The sequence below is a fragment of the Xiphias gladius genome, chromosome 17 (assembly GCF_016859285.1).
Source record: "Xiphias gladius isolate SHS-SW01 ecotype Sanya breed wild chromosome 17, ASM1685928v1, whole genome shotgun sequence".
NCBI classification, from domain to species: domain Eukaryota; kingdom Metazoa; phylum Chordata; class Actinopteri; order Istiophoriformes; family Xiphiidae; genus Xiphias; species Xiphias gladius.
In genome coordinates, this window is record NC_053416.1 from 18,957,978 (window position 1) to 18,978,488 (window position 20,511).

Genomic DNA, 20,511 nt, shown 5'->3' on the forward strand with positions numbered 1-20,511 from the left:
TGGGTTACATTAGGGTTATTGACAGCTATAACAGAAGTCTGTACTTTCACACAAGGGTGTAGGTTTGTCTCAGAAGTGGAGGCAGTGGGGGTGGCGCAGTGAAGTCAGTTCTTCAAAAAAATAAAAATGCGAGTAATATAAATGTTATTTTCCTAATTTCTGTTATTTTTCATAACATAGGAAATAGTAATTTATGATTAAATTAGCATGCTTTCCATAATATGTTAGTATACCTGTAATTTCCTGAATAGGGACCAGATCATTTAAATTTTGTTATTTCCTTACATAAAAATATTTGAAAAAGAAAAAAACTACCATTTCCAAATCAATAATGAACCAGTTCTTGTGGATGTTTAGGAGACTTATCTACATAAGAACAGCTAAATGATTTTTTTTTTTTAAATAGAAAATGCAGAGGTGTTGAGGAGTTTTTTTTTCTGCCCTGAGTCTGTGGTCTTCCTCACATAGCTGCATACAACCCCAACAACATCCACCCTGACAGAAGGGCCTGGGCCAAAAAAAAAAAAAAGTGCAAAACAGTCTACCTATTGTAAACCTTAAATGCTGTGAACGCACAGTAAAAACTGAAGGTGACTTAGAAGAGCATTTTAACATTTTCACATTTAACTTAGAGCTTTTCTGATCTGAACAGTAAGAGGACATGGTTTAGTGGTCTTTAAGTGAATTATTCAAACTGAATCATTAAAATGGAGGAGGCATGACCCCCTTATCCCCAGTTGAAATTTGGCCCATACTTTCAGATGTGAATTTTCTACACAGAAAGAGACAGTTAACAGAGTGGTTAAATCATCTCTGCAAAAACTGGAGACAAAAAGTGGACTGTCAAGGGGAAAAACACATGTGAAGCACAGACAAACCAGAGCGGCAGTTACGTAGAAACTAACCAACAAGTTATGACACACATTTACTGTTGGAACGTAGTATTCCTGACTAGTACTCAGTTCTTATAACCAAAGCTGAAGCAGAAATAGAAACAGCCATTTTCATGAAATGTTGACTTATTTTGATGAATTCCCCAAATACCATAAATGCAGGCTCTCTACAATACCAAAAAGTAAGAGACAACACAATGTAATATGGTGGAGATAATTAGTGTTACCAGACACATTACCAATGGTGTTGTAAGAATTGTAGTGGTGGAAAAAAAAATCCAGGCACTGCACCAGAAAATTCCAGCTGGGCCATTACTGGGGGGGCTGTGGAGTATGGTGTGATGCCTAAGTTGTTTTCATGGTTTTCCAACTGCTCTGTGACTACTCATACCCTGTAGACGGATGCATATCATCCTGTAAACTCCACTTCCATCAGGACAGAAATGCTTCTTTAAAGGTCAAACCCGACCCCTCAGAATACCTTTGTTTACTAAAATTTACCTTGCCATGTCAGAGGTTCAGCTGGCCTAAACTTTGTCACATAACATTTCCCTCACCATAACAGAGTCCAGACTGCTTCATCATGAGAGACAAGGCTTCAAGCCTTTTGACTTTTTTTGGTGTGCACCAGATGGAGCACGATCACATGGACCCTATTTTTTCCCACTGCTCACTAAACCAAAATATGTCTTCTTCATACCACTTCACTCATAAAAGTGCATTTTTTCGTGTGTGTGCAGTTAATGCTTGATGCTCTATAACTCAGTCGCAACATCTGTCTCCGGCTGTTCTGGATGAAAATTTGTGCTCGCTAACTCTGAGTACAAGTGTATTCGTTTTATTTATATATTTAAATGACGATTTCCAACCAAAATATATGCAAAAACGAGCAAGCGGAAATGATGACAGCTTTCAAGTTTCATGCTCTAAAACTGAATGCCTTAGAATAAACAAAAACAACGCAAAAAATAAAACCAATAACTACATGAAGGAGTCCCTGGAGACCGGCTGGTGCTTTGATACTCCCAGAGAGAGCACAGCACCGAGATGTCACTGCGTTTGTATGTTGACTCATCCCTACACTCCCAGGGCAGGATGACCTCCCACAGTCTCAGCTCACTAAATGAGCTTCTCGTGGCAGCTGAAGCACCTTATCAAGATGTAGTTATCCACATATCACAATTACATGATGTCTCTGTTGTGTTTAAAAGATCATTTTATATTTAATATTTTAATAGCTAATATTATTTGCTGAAGTACACTGATGTAAGAGTGAACCTTATTATCCAAACTTACAGGCTCACTGAGTAAGAGGTCATCTGGAATTCAGTGTTATCTCAGGTCACTCTACTTTGATAGATGATATTAACACTGAGGAATCTGGGTTTTAGGACTCTGAATACAGAGTTTTGTTTCTTTTTGAAGACTCTTTAAACTCTGAAGACTTTAATGTCTTAACATTTCATTTTATTATTATTTAAATGAGGAGTATTTTAATTTGTTAGCCATAGTTAAACAGGCTGTTTTAGTGTCCGTTCAATTCATGTAAAGTCTGTTGACATTTGTTTCTCATGATCAGTAGTTTTTTGTTTTTCTTTGCAAAGAGAACCAAATGTCTGGTCTTAATAAAACTGCTATTACACTATTTAACCAGCAGATAGAGTGCATACGCTGTTTAACTTGTTGCACAGTACAGCTGCTGTCAATACAAAGGGGCTGAAGATATTAGATATGCAAGAAACAATTTGTGAAGAACTATCGAAGTTTTATAGATTTCAAGATGGATTCAAATGTTTTACATGATTATTTCAAAGATATAGTATGAAAATGTTTGGTCTATAAATCCACAAATAAAACATTGCCAAGGAGAAAAAGAGCAACATATTACATTCTTTACATTGCTCCTAATTTATTTACCTTCAAATGGAGACTTTTCAACGAACAAGCATTTCAGCCATCTATTAAATCATCATGGAGAAGGCAGGATGTAATTATTTCAGTATGACTGAAATCTAAACTGGATTCATCTAACTTTTTTTGATTTAGGGTAACTTATTCTTATAAGACACACCTGTATGATTATTTAACAGGTTTGAGTCCCAGGAATTGTTACACTCTACCAGAGAATGACAGCTATAGATACATATTGTATAACATTTTCTTACCTTTCTTGACTTCAGATGAAACAATTGCCAAAGTTTAATACGCCACATTGTTTACATAAATGACTGAGGTTGCCACACAAAACTTTCAACACAGCTGTGTTTCTGTAATCGTGTCCGGTCTCTTTCTTCTCATCAAAAAAGACAAAACACAGTATGAACAGAATTATGCTTTATTTATGGAGAGAAACACATTGTCATTAAGACTTACATTTTGTTTGAGCCCAAAGACCCAAATAGTCTATTTTTGTTTATTTTGGTCTATAAAAGCAATGCTTTCCAGCCAGTGTAGATTACAATACTGCAGATCATCACAACACAAAAAAACTTGCTTTAGATTTCCCTTATTACATTTCAGACACAATGGTCTACACAAACAGGAGAATTACACTACTTCAGAAAGGTGACCACTGCATTTCTCAATTTTAGAAAACAACCAAGTATGTGATTTAAAATGTTTCTGTGGTTTAACCTGAGTATTACACTGTATGTATGTGCAGTCAGTGTTAAAATGCGTGTGCCTCTTGTCATAGCATTTTGTACACCAACGAGTCCATTTTTAAACTATATGGTAGCACAAAATGCAAGATGTCAAATGGCTCACAATTATCTGACCATAACTAGTTGTGTATGTGTGTTTGAACCAATTATCATAACAGGTACATAATGTGTAAACATCAAAAATCACTTTGGTCTTGATCTTAGCCATTAACAATCAATTCTGATCTTAACTTATTATTATTTTGACAATATCAGCCTTAACATCTTGAAAATATAGCTAGTCTAATGCAAACTGGCCTCAGATGCAAAAAAATTATTAAATTACAATTGGTGAATAATTCAATAGTGAAGGAATTCACAATTCAACACACCTCTGCTTTGTCAACATACAGGGTTAGTCATTAAATCAACTGCCAAACACTTCAATAAATACCAGTTTTAAAAGGATCTGTATCTTGAAAGAGCATCATCAAACACAAATCTGAGTTAAATTGACACTGAATTTATTATTCAGCATCAGGGTGCTACTGAAACTGTCATCTGCTTCTTGTCGATCACGTGGAGGGCATGTGGTGACGTCATGTGGCACCCAAAGATCAGCCAGTGACAGATTGCAATTTCTATATTATTCTTTTAACTGTATTTTAACTGTCAGACTAGACACAGATTTGCGTTTGGTGTAAAGTCACTCTTAGTTTACAGTGCATGGAAAAGAAATCCTTTGTCCTCTGAAATATAGAATTCATTACATGACAACCCTTGTGTTGAAACATAAGAAATTACATTTGACAAAGCCACCCAAGATTAACTTTGGCAAGTTTTATTAGGCAAAATATTATCAAAAATATTGAAATTCCGATTATAGTAGCATAAAGCAGACATGGCAGCTCAGGGGAAATAGATGCACTTAACCAAAGGTTCACAGGTTACAACACAGATATTATATAAGTATTTGAACAACTGAAGTAACTTACATTACAGATTGCTTTCTATATATATACACACACACGTGTGACTATGTACAGAGAGGACATGATGCTTACTGCTGTACACAGGGTATCTGTGCACTTTTAGGTAGCACGTAAATGTCCCTGCAAATTAACTACTGTACCCAGTAATAATTAGTACATACCAGTGGGCTACTCCCAGTGACACACAGTGTCACACACATTATGGCATTGATTGTTTTCCCCTTTATTTAAATAAAACTATTTTCATATTACACATTTCATATTTTGTTACATTCAAGGTATAGATACAATTTGTATCAACAAGCAAAAGTCAATTCTAGACATTTGTGGCTTAGTTGTTTGCGGCACTTACAAGGGAGGGTGGGGACTATGAACCACCATTCTTGCCTTTAGTGTAACCTTTTGGCAAAGCAGTAAAACACTAGATTGGTACATTTCGAGTCTTTTGCTGTGATAGTGAGGGTTTTACTTTTAGCTTGGAAGGAGTCTGTGGCCCAGGTAAACAGAGTGTATTCCTGGAGGTAGTCTTAGGAACAGGGACAAAATTGAAATATCTGAAATGAGCATTGTTCCTGTATTTCCCTTCTCCTTTGATTTGAATTGACATTATTTCTACTGTAAATCACAGCTCAGGAATTGTATGTATAACTAGATTCAATATCTGGCACAGATATCTGTGATCATCACTTGATATCCCCACCGATTTACCAGATGATCGCAAAATTAAAATTTCTAGGATTATTCCCACTATGACCTAAAAAAATTTAAAATAAACCCTGATCATTTGCATTTGACCATAGATTTGTGTTGTCATCTATATTAAAGTTTGTAATTCCTTAACACACCTAGATAAATGCACTCGAGTTCAATAGGCCAATTGGCTTTTCCAGTGTTCAGGTTACAGAAGGATCTCACTATCACTAGAGAACCATATTATTAAATTTGATCTCGCAGTCAGCAACAAAGCTGATGGTTTTAGTTTTATCAGTGACTGCATAATTTATTCTTTTTGCGCTGAGAACTTTTTGTTTTATTTGAATCTGTGAATATTCAACTATTTCAAGGACAAAGGATGGCACGCAAACTTTTAGCCAAATGCCAGAAACAACCTTGACAGCAGCCTTGCAATCTGATTGTTTCACATGAAGAAACATTTAGGCAGTTTGTTTCACCTTCTCATGAACAGACAGCTGGCCTCAAGTGGCCTTGTCTTTTTTCATGAAAAAACAAAGTCAGAAAAGCCCAAAATTCATTTGGGCAAAACACATTCAAATGTTTTTTTTCTTTATGTCTGTTCATATATCACGGTTGTACCTAAACATTATAAAGAAATATATATTTTTGAAGCACCACCATTGAGACAAAGTCAGGCTCACATAATTAGCCCTGTTAAAGAGTAATACCACTCAGTTTAAAAATTCTCATGCAGTTTTTTTATAGTCTGTGATGCCATCAAAACATAGTCTGATGCTGCTCCATTAAGTACAAATGGGAGTCAAACTCTCTGGACTTTGTGTTTGAGCTCAACATCACTTCCCTGTGTTTTTAATTATTTATTGAAATAATAAAACACCAAAGCAATAAACTGTCCCCTTATCATGTTTGCTATTTGACTCAAAATTAGAACTTTAACACAAATCTGACATTAAACATTGGGGGCCAAACTCATGTAATACTATACTGTTAATTGGTAATGCTCAGTCATGCAATCCAAAAGTAAGCCTAGGGGTAACATACCTGAATCCTGAAATTAAGTGGCATTTCCCTTTAAATGCACTCAAAGCACAATTTTGCTATTAGGGTTGTCTTTACAAGTTACAGCTTCTCTGCAGTTGTAGGCTGAATGTTTCATGCACAACTCTGTCCAGATGTCGGAGGAAAGAAGATGCAATGGATCATTAAAAAAAAAAAAATCAAGATAATTAAACATCTTGGGAGAATGAATGCATCTAGAGAAACTGATGTTAACGTGCCCCATTAGTTAAGATTTATTGTGAATAAGTGATAGGTTTGACCTGATGAACTAGGGGCCATACCAAACTTCATGATTAGCATCCAGAATTAGCATCCTTAGGCTCCCATTCATGGTTAAAATTTAAAGGTCCAGTCAAGATCACTGGCTCAACAAATGCCAGGCAATCAGCATGCTATAATGTGAGCAAATCAAATTATCTTTAAGCAGTTTTTTTAACACCCATTTTCATCTTTGGCTGCATGGGAACTTTGCACCCTTATGGTACCAACATTACTTCATCTGGCTAAAGCTGCATCACATAAAGCCACCCTATTAGCCCAGTTTTCTAGATCTCAAGGTGCATAACGAGGATAAACACAAAGAAGTACAAAGTTTTGCGATGCCATCTCCACATTTTACCTGTACATAATAAACTTTAACTTTAAAGTACTACATGTTACATGTAGGATTTTCACAAAATATATCACTACTAGATCAGAGTAGACTCTTGCCAGTAACCACTGGTTTTTGGCAGGAAAAGACTGAAAATTAGAAAACTAAAAGCATCCTGAGCAATGTGCTGCAAGGCACAGCCAAACCTTTCCATGATCCTGGGAGACTGGTTGCATGTATGCGTACTTTATATCTGTATTTGAGCAATTCAGACCCCACCCCACCCGAAAAAATAAAAACATACATTAAATGTCATCTCCAACATGCTTTCTAGCATTCACTGCATTTTTTTATACAATTATTGAAACCTCATATTCTAAAAGATATCAAAAAATAAGTCAAATATTTAACTCACCCCCAGGCCTAACTGTTACAGTTTTTTATCATTTTATCTGAGCATCATGTGACTTGTGCAAACATTTAAACTGTTTCCATCTCTAATACAAATTTTCTACAACTTGTCCCTATCTTAGTCAAATCACAGCCTGGTGAAATGAATTCTCAAAGTTTCAATACGTTTATATGCACATAAGAAACCAGGTAACGGTGAGAAATCAGGTTAAGGCATGAAATTGGACGACTTGTTAAGATGCACTGCAATTGTATTTCTTTAAAATCCCAGTTTACACACAGTTTTATCCAAAAGCAGATATGTATCTTCCCTCCCCCACACTTTGAACCAAGTTTGCAATATTTTATGTGTATCTAGTGTGTTAAAAGACCAGTGTGTAGGATTTAGTGGCATCTAACCTTGAGGTTGGAGATTGCAACCAACTGAATTCCCCTCCCCTCAACCCTCCTTTTCCAAGTGTGTAGGAAAACTTACAGTGGCCTTCAGGTAACGTAAACATGCGAAGGCCCTTTCTAGAACAAGTATTATTAGGTATGTTTGTCCGTTCTGGGCTACTGTAGAAACATGACAGTTTAACATGGTGGGCTCCCTGGAAGAGGACCAGCTCCCCACGTAGATATTAATAGCTCATTCTAAGCTAATGAAAAGATTCTTAGTTTCAGGTGATTATACACTAATGTAAACATGATTATCAATATTATATTCCATTTCTGCCAACAGATCCCCCTAAATCCTATACACTAGTCCGTTAAATAAGAATTTTAGTAATAGGACACTGCCACACTGATATTTGGACTAATGGTAAAGTAAGAGGATAGCATGTTTTAGTGTTTGCTTGTTGAAGATTGTTCAGTATAAACTGGACTTTGGATTTAATTACTCTAGATGCAATGATGCATGGACACAAGTAACAATATTTCCTTTCATCACTGCCAGAGTAATGATGTCTTCCCTGTCCTGGGTCTCTGTCATGCACAAGTTTAAAAAACAACAACAACAAACAACCCCTTAGAAAGTGTACAAATGGCCAAATACCAACAGAGATCTATAACCAAGTTTCTCTTAATGTTCTAAACTGATAAAGGAAACTAGGTTTCTCATTTCTCATTTATGTGTCAGTAATCAGGTCAGTGACAAAAGCTTGACTACTCAAGACTACTTAGGTGCATGTAAAAGTAGTCTTGAACCCAAATTAACCTATTTCTGAAAAAAAGCTGCTCCACTGAAGGAGTCAATTAGAGCTACTGTTTGAAACAAAATACTGTTTATATTTTCACATTGAAAAGAATCAGCACAGCAAATTCAACAAGTATATGAATAGGAAAATCCTGGATGTAGCATCCACTAAAATCAGAAAGGTAACTATACAGTACACCATAAGAAATGATCCAAACACAGATTTTAGTTTTTACTATAGTCCAATCAATCCTGTGAACCAAAATGTTAAGATATGTAGACTACTGACACTATATAAATTTTATCTTTTTTTGGCATTATTTAGCAGCTTATAAATGACTTTGAAATAATGGCTTTTGTGTGATTATATGTACATAAATATGTGCACATGTATACAAGTCAAATCTCTTTTTTGGCTTGCTTTGTGCACTGTCAAAATCTACCAAAATAGTAGCTTTGTTAAGTGAGGCTGAGAAAATATATCTCTAGATACTGAGATAGTGCTTTACATTTGAAAGTATAGGAGGCTTCATTGACTAACACTTTCATTGAAACCAATCAGACAATGACTAAAGCGTGAGGTCATTCAGATATAAGGCCATTAAATGTCATAGTTCATGCTTTGAGGTATTTACCTACCTCCCTCTTACTTATCTTCAAAATAAATGCACAAAAAAAGACACAAGAATTATTTACAGCAGAGGCAGACCTAAGCTAGGTTATTTATAGTTCCACTGCACTAGAAACACTTCAGATTTCTTTCATAACACATTCACAGGACCTGAACAAGATCTTCAAAAAAGGACGGGGTGTACAAATGTTGACATGGTTTCACGTCAGATTTAATAAGGAAAATGTGGGAGATGTTGCTGAGTTATTACTTCCTATCTTGACTGTGCTGCCAACTAGCTAACCTTTTTACTGATCCACTTAGTTCACATTGACTCACAAAAGGACAAAGTTCAGTATCACACTAGCTAGCTACATTAGCATATTTGTCATCACAAATTATTCATGTGATTATTTATTTCATAATTATTTGTTTATTCAATACTGAACACTTCAGGGCTCCATTTTTATATATTATGTAATCAATTAAAAATCAATTGATCTGAGGGACATTTAACAGTCCTGCCAAATGTTAGCAGACTATTCTATGTATTTTCTAGAATTAACAATGATGAACAAAGGTTAAGTTTATCATGGATACGGTTAATCGCTTCTACGCAGCTCCTGTTCAGGTTGTATGAATGTGTTATGAACCAGATTTCTAATAAGGTATTACCAAATACCAACTTCACCACACTTCATATAAAAATTCAGGTTTCATATGTGAAACATCTTGCAATTCAACTTAAACTTTTTAGACAAACTTCCTCTATGCTGATTATGTCTGTCATCTTAGTGATGTAAAATGTGATCACCAGATTTCCCATCAGAGACATTAAAAAAATTATTAACTCCTGAGGGCAGATGTTGCACGTGCAGCAACATTGAACAAGTGCCTATCTTTGCAATCAAAAGCCTTATTTTCCCTATCGCATCACTTTTGAATGTTTCATATGGTTAACTGCTCAGTGGCATGACCTCAGTTTTGTAACAATAACAGCGGCAAGTTGTTGTGGATCTGTCAAATGAGGGTTCTTCTCCATTACCGAGTGAACTATGTAAGCAGGAAAAATGTTACAAAGGTTCCGATATGTTTGATACTGGTGGTCTGGGATGACATACCGCTCTTGATGTTCAGCTGCAGACGGGGTCTCCCATGGTGAGTTCCAGATTTGTTCCATTTTGTCTGGCATGCTGCGGACCATCACCCGTTCGCAACATGGCATCAGGCTGTTACTCAGTGGATATGAATGATATCCATAGGACTCATTACCGCAAGGCAGAGGGTCCCAGCTTGCATGCTGCTCACGGCACAGTGGAGGTCGCCTCTGTCTCATTGGGTTACTATCATATAGCCTTGAATCTGATATACTGTCCATACGAGTCATACCAAGAGACCGTGTGGGCTGTGAGGACAAAGGTGGTAGGACATTCTGAGTTAGGGGATAGTCTCCAGGGCAGCTGGACCTGGCTCCCACTGCAGCATGCTGGATATGTGGTGCTAGATGAGATCCAGACTGCTTACGGAGGCCCTGCTTGGGTTCCTCTGGTCCGTAACTCTGTACCCTTGTCAGTGCTTCATGGCGAAACCCATGGGAGAAAGTTTGCATTCGACCCTGTGCGGGAGACGGCTGCTGCCCCTTCATACTCTCCTCTAAGCTACTGTCCACAGAGCCTGGGTACAGGTCTCCGTAAGAGGAGAACGAGTCACTGTTTGAATGGCTGAGGCAGGATTCGGGGCAGTGGCTGGGATTTCTCTGATACACACCATGCTCGTGCTCCATGCTACAGAAACTATCAACATTATGCATGCTGCTCATGCTCATGTTTGAAAAATCACTGTGCAGTGAATAATATCCATGGTCACTAACTGAGTCATACTTTGGGAACTGTTCACTGTATGTAACAGAGGCGCCATGACTATTAGTAACTAAAATAGGAGGGTACTGTACACTAGACATATGCTCTAGAGAACTGTGTGCAAACTGCAAAGAACCTGGCACTGGGCTGCTGGCTGATCGTGTGTTCAAGGCCCCAGCTGCATGGCTCTTGGCAGGCTGCATCGTGGGCACACTGAGAGCAGACACGAGGGAAGGCACTGAATTTGTCTCAGACTTCCTAACAACGGACAGTGCCTCTGGAGGTTCACAGGCCACTGAACGAATACTGGGATCAGATTGACGTTTAGGTGCCACACGTTTGGCCTCAGAGTTGCTGTCCCCCTTTGCAGATGCTGGACCAGTACCGCATTTAGCTAAAGCCCCCTCACTCATTGTCTTCACTGCAGACAATTTGGCAAAGGCTCGTAGCTCATCAGCCACTGACCGCTGTGGCTGGTTGACACGCTCTGGATGATAGTACTTGCACTTATGTCCATATGTGCACTTTTTCCCTTGTTTAAAGAAAGAGTAAATCAAGTCAAGAAAATTAAACACTTAAATGATACTAACAAAAATTCAACATTATTCAGACATTGCTTTTAGAAGACATTTGGGGAACTTACCATAGGGGCAGGGTTGTTTTTTGTGCTCTGGAACAACAGGACGCTTGCGGAGGAAATTTTCTAGGCTTGGACCATGTCTTCCCAGTGGATCATCAGGTGGCATAAACCTATTGAAAATATGTCATTATTAAATGTCAACTTTATTATTCCAGCTTGAAGAGTCCCTGCAACAAAATGGAACTAATAACTGGTCTCCCTGATTTTCTAATTAGCAAAGGTCATAATACAATGACTAAATAGATTATGTCACAGATAAATAGTCTTAAAAGCTTTTGAATAAATAACCATTTACACTACTAACCAATTTAGATATAAAAATAGTTTGTACAATGGTATTGTAGTAAATGAGATATCTTATCTTCTAACAAGGACTATATCCTCAGAATCTATGGCTATACTATATAATTGGGGGTAAGAATGCATTGTGGTTTCTTACTTGTCGTTGACAAATGAGTACATTAGGAGACGCTCTTCTATGAATTTCTTCCACTCTGGCTTCTCATTTTGCAAGTCCCTGTAGTTGTCATTTGACACAATAATTCCATCAGAATCATAAGCCAGCTTCACTATGAAGCGATCATCATAGCACACCACCCTCCTGCCTTGAACTCTCCGAGATGGCGTGAAAACCAGGATCTTCTCCTTTTCCAGCTTGCGTAATATTTCTTGATCTGAAAGAGACGTTTAAAGTACATTTTAAAATTGATCAACAGTCCATTAACAGCTTATCATAATTCCATCAAAAAAACACGAAAACCTACCGTATTTTGAATGACAATGATATGCATTAGGGTATATTATGGTATTTTATCAGTTAATACATGGTGGATAGTTTCCCAACACCCACTTCTTGCTAACTATTACCACATCACAAGTTCCTGCTTCAGTAAAATACAAAAATGTCATGATATTACTCTTCTAACCGGTAGGCTGGCTACCTACGGACCTGTCCTACAGTAGATATTTATACAAATACTGCTAATACAAACTACAACTTATCAACGACTACTGTACTTTACAACCTGTAATGAGGGCATCAGGCCGGGACTGTTCCTTCCTCCACGCTGGGACAAATACAGTGATGTCTTTGTGCCCTTTCTCACGAAACCACTCAACAGCAAGTTGGATACCACGGCAAGAGAATACCTCTTTGTTTCCATGGCTAGAAAACAAAACAATGTGGTATAAGGTCTACTTAAACTTCATGAAATGAGTTTCATTAGTGGAAAATGTTTCAGAACATAAATGCACTTTGTATGAAGCGCAGACCAATTAAACAGGAGTGTATGTTTAGTAGCATCTTACCTCATTGCCACATTTGAGCCATCAATGACGATAGGCCTGAGGTTATCAAAGGTATCCACAGATTCATCTTCCACTGACACTTCTGGACTAACCGTCTCTTTAACACAGGGGGACCGTGATATTAATGTCGCTGTACTGCTGCAAGGTTGATTTTCAGGCTCTACTTTGTTTCCAAGCCTCACTAACTCAGCAAGAATATCGTTAATTAAAGCTGCAGCCCCCAACTTGTTGAGCACAGTCTCCACCTGCTCTCCTGAATAACCCAACTTCAAAGCAAATTCCATTTTAGTCTGGTACTCCCTGTCACTGGCTGGCTTGATCCCTGGTCCTGTGCTGGTCTCATCCTCACGAAAATCTTGCACAGTGCTACTCTGGGAAAAACTGGGCCGATCAAGGCATGGAGAGCGACAGAGCTGTCGATGTGGTTTTGTGACAGCCAAAGGTTCCTGCTTCTTACAGCTGCTGTTGTTCACCTGAACCCTCTGGCGTTGCAGCTCTCCCGACTCGCTTTCTGAGCTGCTACCATCCTCAGACTCATCAGTGGCATGCTGGGCCTCGCTTGAGTCAATGTTCTCTTCCCTGCATGGGCGTTTTTCCATTTTGAGCTTCTCCACCATGGACCATGCTGTCATCACGTTTGTCTTGAAACCTCAGGTTTCCACCCCATGCTTCCTCACCTCCACCGTAACCAGGGAATCATACTCAATGCTGGACTTTAGCACTACAGGCTGTTTGTGTAGGGCCAAAGTAACACACTCTTCCCTATGTGAGAAGGCTTAATAAAACTATGTAATCCTGAAAGAGAGCAAAATAACAATGAAAAGTATCAGTGTGTAGTATGTGTTAAAGTTTTATCAACCTTAAAATAATTTTGAAAGAAATAATTTGCCTCTGTTCCCATACATTTATTTCCTTGGCTCAACCAAAAAGATTTTTTTGGAATAAAGTAATTCTTGCATTCAAAAATCTGCCTGGAAAAAGCAGGTCAAAGTGTAGCAAGCTAATAGAGCCTGCGAGAATGATACATTCACGTGCAATTGTTCATTGGCTTGAGAATTTAGTTTAATGTGTCTACGAGTCTCCAGCTCCCTCACCCACCCACCTTCCACCCCACATGTGGGAGACCAAAAGGTCTGTTATGAACGTGGACATATGCATGTCCTCTCTGTCTGACTGTGTTTTGGTGTTTGCCTACTCTTTTGTTTCGTATGCATTTTTGCAATGTCTGGTAAGACTGCAGGGTATACTTTCTGTCTGACTGTCTCTCCTTATCTTAGAGAAATGTTACATGTCACACCAACAAACCCATTGATTCTTAAAAATTTGCAACCAATGATGTACTTGAAGCTGTAAGCTGTAACTAACTGCACATTCAAACTATAGCAAAGCATCTACAGCAGGGCTGCATTTGTAAACTTGTTTCCCCTGGTTGTTGTTGGTATGCAGTGAGACAGCTACCAGTTAACGGAAATGTGAATATTTACTGAAGTTAGGTGGAAATAACACCAACAATTCTTAATAATATCTAACTATATATGGAGGAATCTCTATCTGTCTTTCTGTCTGTCATTTTATTTTCTAGACAACTGCTCATCCAATCCACTTTAAACTTGATGGGTGTATCATGGAGGACCCAAAGAAGTGGAGCGTTGACTGTTTAGGTTTTTGAATGAGCAGTTCCCAAGAAACATTAAATGACAGTTTGTTAGGGCTGGAGCAACTCATCCATGCAACCTTCATGGATTACGACAACTGCATGTTGCAAAGATGGCTGCACCCGGTCAAAGCACTGGTTTCCCCAGAAACCAAGCTGCAGCTACAAAAACTCACACATGATCATCTAAAGTGTGGAACTATTTTAGACAGAGACCCAAGCTCTGCAAATTGGAAATGAACTGTCACAGCAGTACAATTGATATGCACGGTCACTTGAAGCAAAAGCATCCCGGAGCACTTTGTTTAAGCAGCAAGACAGCACCGTTTTGTTTACTTTTTATCCCCACCTAAGCATGATATATGAGGATTAATATACTATTAATAATACGTGGAATGTAACATTACACCATGCTTCATCTAACGTTGTTATTTGGCTGTTGTGTATTTTCTGTTTCCTTCAACGGCCAGTGAGAAAATGGCTTAAACAGACATTCAATTGTTTGAAATATTTCCCTTGCTGATGCAAAATACATTTTGCAGTGATTTTCTTAACTGCATACTACTCCAACGATGAAATAAATCCATGGTATACTTCAATAAAAATATTGATTCTCCAGTTCAGGGAAAGGGTTACTGTGACACACAGTTATTAAATTAAGCTACACTCACTTGCCAATTTATTAGGTACACCTAGATAAACCTATGTTAATAATATTTTGTCAAGCTTAATTCATATAAATAGGATGGAAAAAATATTAGGAACACCTCTCAGTATAACCCTGTACAGTTCAACAGCACCACAAATTACAGCCTCCAAAATGACCATTAAAATAAATCCACACCTCTTTCAAACAGATTCAGTAAAAACTGAACATTATAATCCACATGAAGGAAGGATTTATTGCAGGCCTGTTGTATTATACTGCATTAGTTTTATCTAGATGTACATAATGAAATGGCGAGGGAGTGTATGTGTCACAGCAGACCTTCTGAATTTGTGGTCTAGTAGTTTCTGATCAGGTATCTGACACAAAGCGTTGATTATTATTATCACTAACATCATAGGACAGCATTGACATGGAAATCAGATGATGAATACATTACGATAAAATAGTGAACTATTATGAGATAACAAGGACATATTGAACGGGCATTGCACTGGTGAAATGAATGAGAATTTTCTCCACTTCACTAACTTCCTAGAGGTAGTCTTGTTTTTCAGATTTTTGCAAGTCGCTGAAGAATTAAATATACTATTTTTTTTGTTGTTAATATTACATAAATTCACTATTGTATTTATTCACAATAAACAAATATAGAAAATAGTGTCACTGATCTCCTGTATAGGTGCTATATTGAAAAATATAGATGCTAAACACAACAAAAAGTCTCCACTTGACTTTCCTGTCTCTCAGGCTTATTGCTCATAACATGAAAACCCATCTTCCTGCAGAAAACGTGTTAATGTCCTTTACTGAAGAAGTGCCCCTCACGTCTATGACACACATGGGGTAATTGCATGAGTTAACATAACCTGAGACAAAATGTGAGCTGAACAGTGTATCCCTACGCCTCCAGCCCTCTAATGACAATTTGAATTGAACAGAATTCCTCAGGGCCCAAAGCTATTTTATGGTAAAGCAGAGTAGCACTCAAATCTGGGGGGTGGGGGGTTGGCTGCAGTATAAACCATACAACACAGATAACAGCTCCAAGTGTACATTTTTTACACATGGATATTGATGATAAAAATGTTAATAACAAGTACATTCGTGAACAGACACACTAGACTACTTTCCCCAGCTTTACAGAGAGTAGAATACAGCCAGCTTCAAGCTTCAAGAGGCACAGCCCATGATGTAGGTTGCTTAGCAACACAGCCTTGTCATCAGCTAACTCCTTTTTACCAGTCACGACTAACACAAACACAGCTCATCATCCCTCTTCAAGCAGCCAGTAAATGCAGAACACTTACACTACAACTCTGCATTGAAATTCTTGAAGCAGCATATTTCGCAATAAAAATTACATTGCTCAGACATCTATCTGTGCTGACCTTTGAAAAAAAAAGAAAACTCAATCTGGATTCCTACATGTGCGTATAAAACATGCTGACCAATGTATGTGACTGAGATTTCTACTTTCAGCGTTGATTGACGTAAGTATATAGCAAATACTATGTCACTCGCAACACCCTCAACAATCAATGCCTTTCAAGGGTAGATCCTTAAGGTTGACAGATATTTTGAGGGTCAATATATGTAAAGTATACCCTTTAATGTCAGTGCTTTGTGTACGCTTACAGCATCGATGGCACATACTGTTGAACTACTGACCAGTATGACAAGGATGAGAACAAAATAAGGTGTGAATACTAATACCTCAAAAAAGGAGGGATGTTGAGGCACTATTGTGCAACTTCTTGGAATCGGGACAGACACAGGACAAAAGCTCACACAGCCCACTGCCATCTAAGAAATTCTATGACCACATCAATACTTAGTTAAGGGAGCAGAGCTCTTCCATTCCTTTCCCTTCCACCTCCAGATTCACAGGCTCAGACTCAGCAAGGCCTCCAGACTATCTCTGCACATGCACAGGCTCATGTAGTGTTGTTTCATAGCAACAAGTGAAGCAGTTCCATGAAGCCATCTTTTGCATTGCTGACCCTACATTATATCCAATATGGAGCAGGCATAAACAACCCTATGGTCAGTTATTGTTACATTTATTGCTTGGGTAGTTAGATATCTTGAAATCATGCCTGAAAAAATTAGAGATACTGTAAGGACGACCACCAGTGTATAGAAATGATCCGGACAGAAGGGCATGTAATTGTTACTGTGATACCAGCAGCAATAACACTGTTACTTTATACAGAAAAAAGTCATTACTAAGGCGAAAGGCTGATCCTTGCCGCACTTCCAGTATGCTTAGCCACCACTTTTAAGAAGACACATCACTTCAAAACTACAAAACTGAGATGCCCTTGAATAGTGGCTCCTGCAGCACCCGGTCAGTGTGGTCTTAACCACCAACCGTGAAGACATGAAAATGATTTGTACCTATAAATAACTTCATCTGATAACCAAGGGAAAGACACAGTAACCAGTCATCCAGTACATGGAACCAAGAAAAACAATATGAACTTATTTCGTTATGTACATTTATCAGATGATGGCACTATATTCCCATCTCACTTTATACTCACTGGAGCAGTGACATCTCGTCTAGTACAATGCTGAAACTGAATGCTGGTGTTTTAGTCATTGCATTTGTTTTTGGAGGGTTTTTTCACTGTTCATCTTACACTTGAAAAGACGAGAACACTGACGCCAGAATCCTGCATATGACCCCAGTAAATGATCTGTGCCACTGTGTAAAGCTAACACTTTAGCAAGACAGACAGATGTCTCATCAATACACAGTTAATCATATGGCCTATTTTGCGCAACACAGGGATTTTTAGCTGTTACTTAGCAGACAGTTGTCAATCATCACTTGCTATGGAAACATACTGTAAAAGTCATGCTCAAAGCAGGAATGGAAGGAATCACTTGGCAGTCTTTCCATTCTTCTTTTTTTTTTTTTTTTTAAAATTATAAATTTAGCCACATGTCATATAGCACATGGATGATTACTATTCACATCTATTAATGTGTAGGTTCACAATACACATTCCCCATCTTTCCCATTTTTAAAGTATATTGTAAGTCATAAACATTGCATAAAGTTGTAGCCAGTTTTGCTCTTTTTAAGTGAGCTTCTACTTAACAAGTTTTTCTTCTTACTAATTTGGTGATTTTCAAGTAGAGTTTGAACTTTTAAATCCTTTTCCAATTAATTCTGTGTTAAAACAATTTGGAAACTATTTTAAAGTAAAAATTGAGGAAATTTTCCCTTTGGCAGGTTGGTATTAACAGTAGGCAAAACGCAAAGTGCGAACTGAACTGAACTCTCATTTATTCCTTTACTTATCAGCAAACTACATGAATGTGCAACCAAATCCAAACACTGCATTTGTCGCAATGACAGTGACCATACAGGAAGCCTCCTGAACTGTTGTATTAACTTACTGTGTTACTGCATTCATCAGCTAACCAGCTGACACGTCAATACAAAAAAACGAAGTGCTTGATATCATTAGCAACAGCATCATGAGTTAGGAGGAATGAAATGGAGGAAGGTTAAACAATATGACAGTACAAGGGATCTCATACTTACAGTCCTGTACATCGTATAACGTTATAACATTACTACTGCACACGACGCCACCTTTGCGGTTCAATTTGATTAGAGTTAACTGGTTTGATACCCTTAGGCCCCGAGTTACCGTTAGCACACGCTAACAAGCTGTTTTAACGTTATTTAGCCAGCTGGAGAGTCAACATTTTGGCTACGAAAACTAACCGGCCTACTTCGGTTTGTCTTGTCGGCCACCGGCTGGACAGCGATTGGATAACTGTTATTGCAAGCTTACGCTTACCACCGAGCTGGACAGGCAACGCCGGACTCTATTTAGTTAACGGCAGCAATAGCAAAGCTAGGTAGGCTAAAATACAGTAATGATCGCCAACTCAGTGGCTCCACAGGCTAACTTAAACGTTAGATTGCTAACGTTGGTTAGCTTTAGCTGCTGAGCGTGTGCTAACATTTTTGCCGGAACACTACAGTAACTTGAGTTAAAGTTGACGACGATTTAATATTTCAGACGGCGGTGAAACCACGGCAGCACAACACGTTTCTCCACACAATCTGCACATAAATCACTAGCGTCGTTCACTTCAAACGGTTCTCCTCTCACCTTGTTGCTGTCATCCTCCTCGCCTGTAACACTTATGTTTTGCTGCCATTGGCGCTGTCGCAGTTTGGTCAGGGTTGCCAGTTGAAGCGAGGGAAACAAGTAACTCAAGCAGTGAAAAGAAACCGGGGTCAGAACACCGTTACAAACTTCATTTGTACAAAACTTTATTTGAAACGGCCACCGTTATGATGCTGATTCTTAGTGGCTTGTAGAGTGAGAACTGTCATTCACACCCGTATATGTGTGAATTCTGCTCTCTGAAAATAACCAGAACCATATCACTGAGCCTTGCAAACAAGGGCAGACTTGTCATAGATTCCTACTGGGGCACTCAAGATAGAAATAACTTTATTATGAACTTAAGTTGGGATATAAATTCTAGTTTATTTGAGCCCACAATAACTAAACCTACTTGAATGACAGGCTCCAAATGCCAAAGAGTATTGGCATTTGGAGTATTTAGTTTGAAACCAGAAGTCTAATCTACCAGACCATAGTAGTCGTGTATTTTTTTTTAAATAATAAATGATGTATCAAGTGTACATGCATAAACAAGACATGTGTCAGTCATTTCTAAACTGTGTGCTGTCATGGGGCTCAGGGCCTTTGTGTCGACTCCCAGCAGTAAGTCCTTAACCAGACATTCTCCGCAGGTGTTCAGGTGAACTTAAAACTCTCAAGTACTTCTGAGTGTCAGCGTAAATGTGTTTGCCTATGTGTTAGCGCTACAACAGACTATTACACTGTCATGGTTTCCCTGCCTTTGGCCCCAGTGATGCTGTGGGAAACTTCAGCTCCCTCATGACTGAAGAGGAACATGTGAAAGAAATTGGGAATGGAAAGAAATGATGTCTTGGCATGTTTATTTTAGTGTAAGGCAGTGTTCTACTCTGACAAAACTGTAACAGACTTTCAAGAGGAATCCTGTAGTGTAACATGGATGTAACTTTCAGAGAATTAAAAAAAAAAAAATTTTTTTAAAAAGAAAACTCAAAAAGAATATTGCCAATTTGCAATAACCATTCTAAAGACAATGTTACAGTGTACAAATAGCTGAGAATATAAATACATTTTTTGACATTTGTTCAATATTACGCCATAAAAAAACTACCTCATCTGACGGTTTAACCTCTGACCAAACAAACATTAAATTCACAAGAAAATGATACAAA

At 38.1% G+C, this 20,511-nt stretch overlaps 1 protein-coding gene across 1 annotated transcript; it reads right to left on the reverse strand.

Moving 5' to 3' along the window:
* Positions 1 to 3,239: 3,239 nt before the first annotated feature.
* zc3h12b (zinc finger CCCH-type containing 12B) lies at positions 3,240 to 19,416 on the reverse strand. Its single transcript, XM_040150482.1, has 6 exons — positions 19,340 to 19,416; positions 12,880 to 13,674; positions 12,597 to 12,736; positions 12,011 to 12,245; positions 11,575 to 11,681; positions 3,240 to 11,463 (listed from the first exon to the last, which is right to left on the reverse strand). Exons 2-6 carry the CDS (start codon positions 13,509 to 13,511, stop codon positions 10,037 to 10,039), a joined length of 2,541 nt encoding a protein of 846 aa, XP_040006416.1. The 5' UTR covers positions 13,512 to 13,674; positions 19,340 to 19,416; the 3' UTR covers positions 3,240 to 10,036.
* Positions 19,417 to 20,511: the final 1,095 nt, after the last annotated feature.

Excerpts from the sequence above, each read along its gene's own strand:
- zc3h12b (XM_040150482.1), bottom strand. The coding sequence starts at position 13,511 with ATGACAGCATGGTCCATGGTGGAGAAGCTCAAAATGGAAAAACGCCCA. Across the intron at positions 12,737-12,879 it reads GGCTCAAATGTGGCAATGAG|CCATGGAAACAAAGAGGTAT; the intron begins GTAAGATGCTAC and ends TTTGTTTTCTAG. Across the intron at positions 11,464-11,574 it reads AAAACAACCCTGCCCCTATG|GGAAAAAGTGCACATATGGA; the intron begins GTAAGTTCCCCA and ends TCTTTAAACAAG.